Genomic DNA, 2,226 nt, shown 5'->3' on the forward strand with positions numbered 1-2,226 from the left:
TCCCCTTTGCAGTACGGCCGCCTGATCGACCTGTGCCAGCCCACGCAGAAGAAGTACCAGATCGCGGTGACGAAGGTTCTGGGGAAGAACATGGACGCCATCATCGTGGACTCGGAGAAGACGGGCCGGGACTGCATCCAGTACATCAAAGAGCAGCGGGGCGAGCCCGAGACCTTCCTGCCGCTGGATTATCTGGAGGTGCGGCCCTAAAAATGAGATCTGGGGTTTGGGAAACCCTAAATGGGGTTTGGGAGCAGCGGGGCGAGCCCGAGACTTTCCTGCCGCTGGACTACCTGGAGGTGAGACCCTAAAAATGAGATTTGGGGTTTGGGAAACCTAAAACCTTCCTGCCGCTGGACTACCTGGAGATGCGACCCTAAAAACGGGGATTGGGGTTTGGGAAACCCAAAATGGGGTTTGGGAAACCCAGAAACTTCCTGCTGCTGGATTATCTGGAGGTGTGACCCTAAAAATGGGGATTGGGGTTTGGGAAACCCAAAATGGGGTTTGGGAGCAGCAGGGCGAGCCCGAGACATTCCTGCCACTGGATTATCTGGAGGTGTGACCCTAAAAACGGGGATTGGGGTTTGGGAAACCCAAAATGGGGTTTGGGAGCAGCAGGGCGAGCCTGAGACCTTCCTGCTGTTGGATTATCTGGAGGTGCGGCCCTAAAAATGAGATTTGGGGTTTGGGAAACCTAAAACCTTCCTGCCGCTGGATTATCTGGAGGTGCGACCCTAAAAACGGGGTTTGGGGAACCCAAAATGGGGTTTAGGAAACCCAGAAACTTCCTGCTGCTGGATTACCTGGAGGTGTGACCCTAAAAAGAGGGTTTGGGGAACCCAAAATGGGGTTTGGGAAACCCAAAATGGGGTTTGGGATTAGTGGGTCGAGCCCAAGACCTTCCTACCACTGGATTATCTTGAGGTGCGATCCTAAAAATGGGGATTGGGGAACCCAAAATGGGGTTTGGGGAGCCCGAGACATTCCTGCCGCTGGATTTACCTGGAGGTGTGACCCTAAGAATGGGATTTGGGGTCAGCTGGGACCCCAAAATGGGGTTTGGGAAACCCAAAATGGGGTTTGGGAGCAGCAGGGCGAGCCCGAGACGTTCCTGCCGCTGGACTACCTTGAGGTATGGCCCTAAAAAGAGGATTTAGGGTCAGCTGGGACCCCAGAATGGGGTTTGGGGTCAGCAGGGGACTGAGACCTTCCTGCTGCTGGGACACCTGGAGGTGTGGCCCTAAAACAGGATTTGGGGTCAGCTGGGTTTCTGAACCTCCCCGTTTTTGGGATTTCAGGTCAAACCCACACACCTGGCTCCATTTTTGAGGTTTTGACCCCATTTTTGGTTATAAAACCCCAAATTTTTGGGGGTTCCAGGTGAAACCCACAGATGAGAAGCTGCGGGAGCTGCGTGGGTGGTTCTGACCCCATTTTTGGGGTCTAAACCCCCGAATTTTTGGGATTTCAGGTCAAACTGACCGACGAGAAGCTGTGGGGGTGTTTGGAGCCCATTTTTGGGTTCTAAACCCCCAGATTTTTGGGATTTCAGATCAAACACACAAGCCTGGCTTCATTTTTGAGGTTCTGACCCCATTTTTTGGGTTCTAAACCCCAAATTTTTGGGATTTCAGGTCAAACAGACGGACAAGAAGCTGCAGGAGCTGCGTGGGTGGTTCTGACCCCATTTCTGGGTTATAAAACCCCACATTTTTAGGATTGCAACCCAAATTTCAGGACTGTGACCCCATTTTTGTGTTCTAAACCCCAAATTTTTGGGATTTCAGGTCAAACCGACCGACAAGAAGCTGCGGGAGCTGCATGGGTTGTTCTGACCCCATTTTTGTGTTATAAAACCCCCGATTTTTGGGATTGTGACCCCGATTCAGGACTGTGACCCCATTTTTGAGGTTCTGACCCCATTTTTGGGTTCTAAAACCCCGAATTTTTGGGATTTCAGGTCAAACCCACTGAGAAGAAGCTGCGGGGGCCATGCTGGGATTTGTGGGGATGTTTTAACCCAATTTTTTGGTGTTCGGACCCCATTTTTGGGTTCTAGACCCCCGAATTTTTGGGATTTGAGGTCAAACCGACGGACGAGAAGCTGCAGGAGCTGCATGGGTTGTTCTGACCCCATTTTTGGGTTGTAAATCCCCGAATTTTTGGGATTGTGACCCCGATTCAGGACTGTGACCCCATTTTTGAGGTTCTTACCCCATTTTT

The 2,226-nt window shown here is 51.6% G+C and overlaps 1 protein-coding gene across 1 annotated transcript in view; it reads left to right on the forward strand.

The window, feature by feature from the left end:
• Positions 1–2,134, forward strand: part of LOC130588262 (structural maintenance of chromosomes protein 1A-like) — a 4,519-nt gene extending 2,385 nt beyond the window's left edge. Inside the window, exons 2-3 of the mRNA XM_057389205.1 lie at positions 13–198; positions 2,063–2,134. Coding sequence (XP_057245188.1) covers positions 13–198; positions 2,063–2,134 — 258 coding nt within the window. The remainder of the gene's footprint in view (positions 1–12; positions 199–2,062) is intronic.
• The last annotated feature ends 92 nt before the right edge of the window (positions 2,135–2,226 follow it).

This window comes from Malurus melanocephalus, unplaced genomic scaffold (assembly GCF_030028575.1).
Source record: "Malurus melanocephalus ecotype Western Australia unplaced genomic scaffold, MMel_1.1 scaffold_3980, whole genome shotgun sequence".
Taxonomy (NCBI): Eukaryota; Metazoa; Chordata; class Aves; order Passeriformes; family Maluridae; genus Malurus; species Malurus melanocephalus.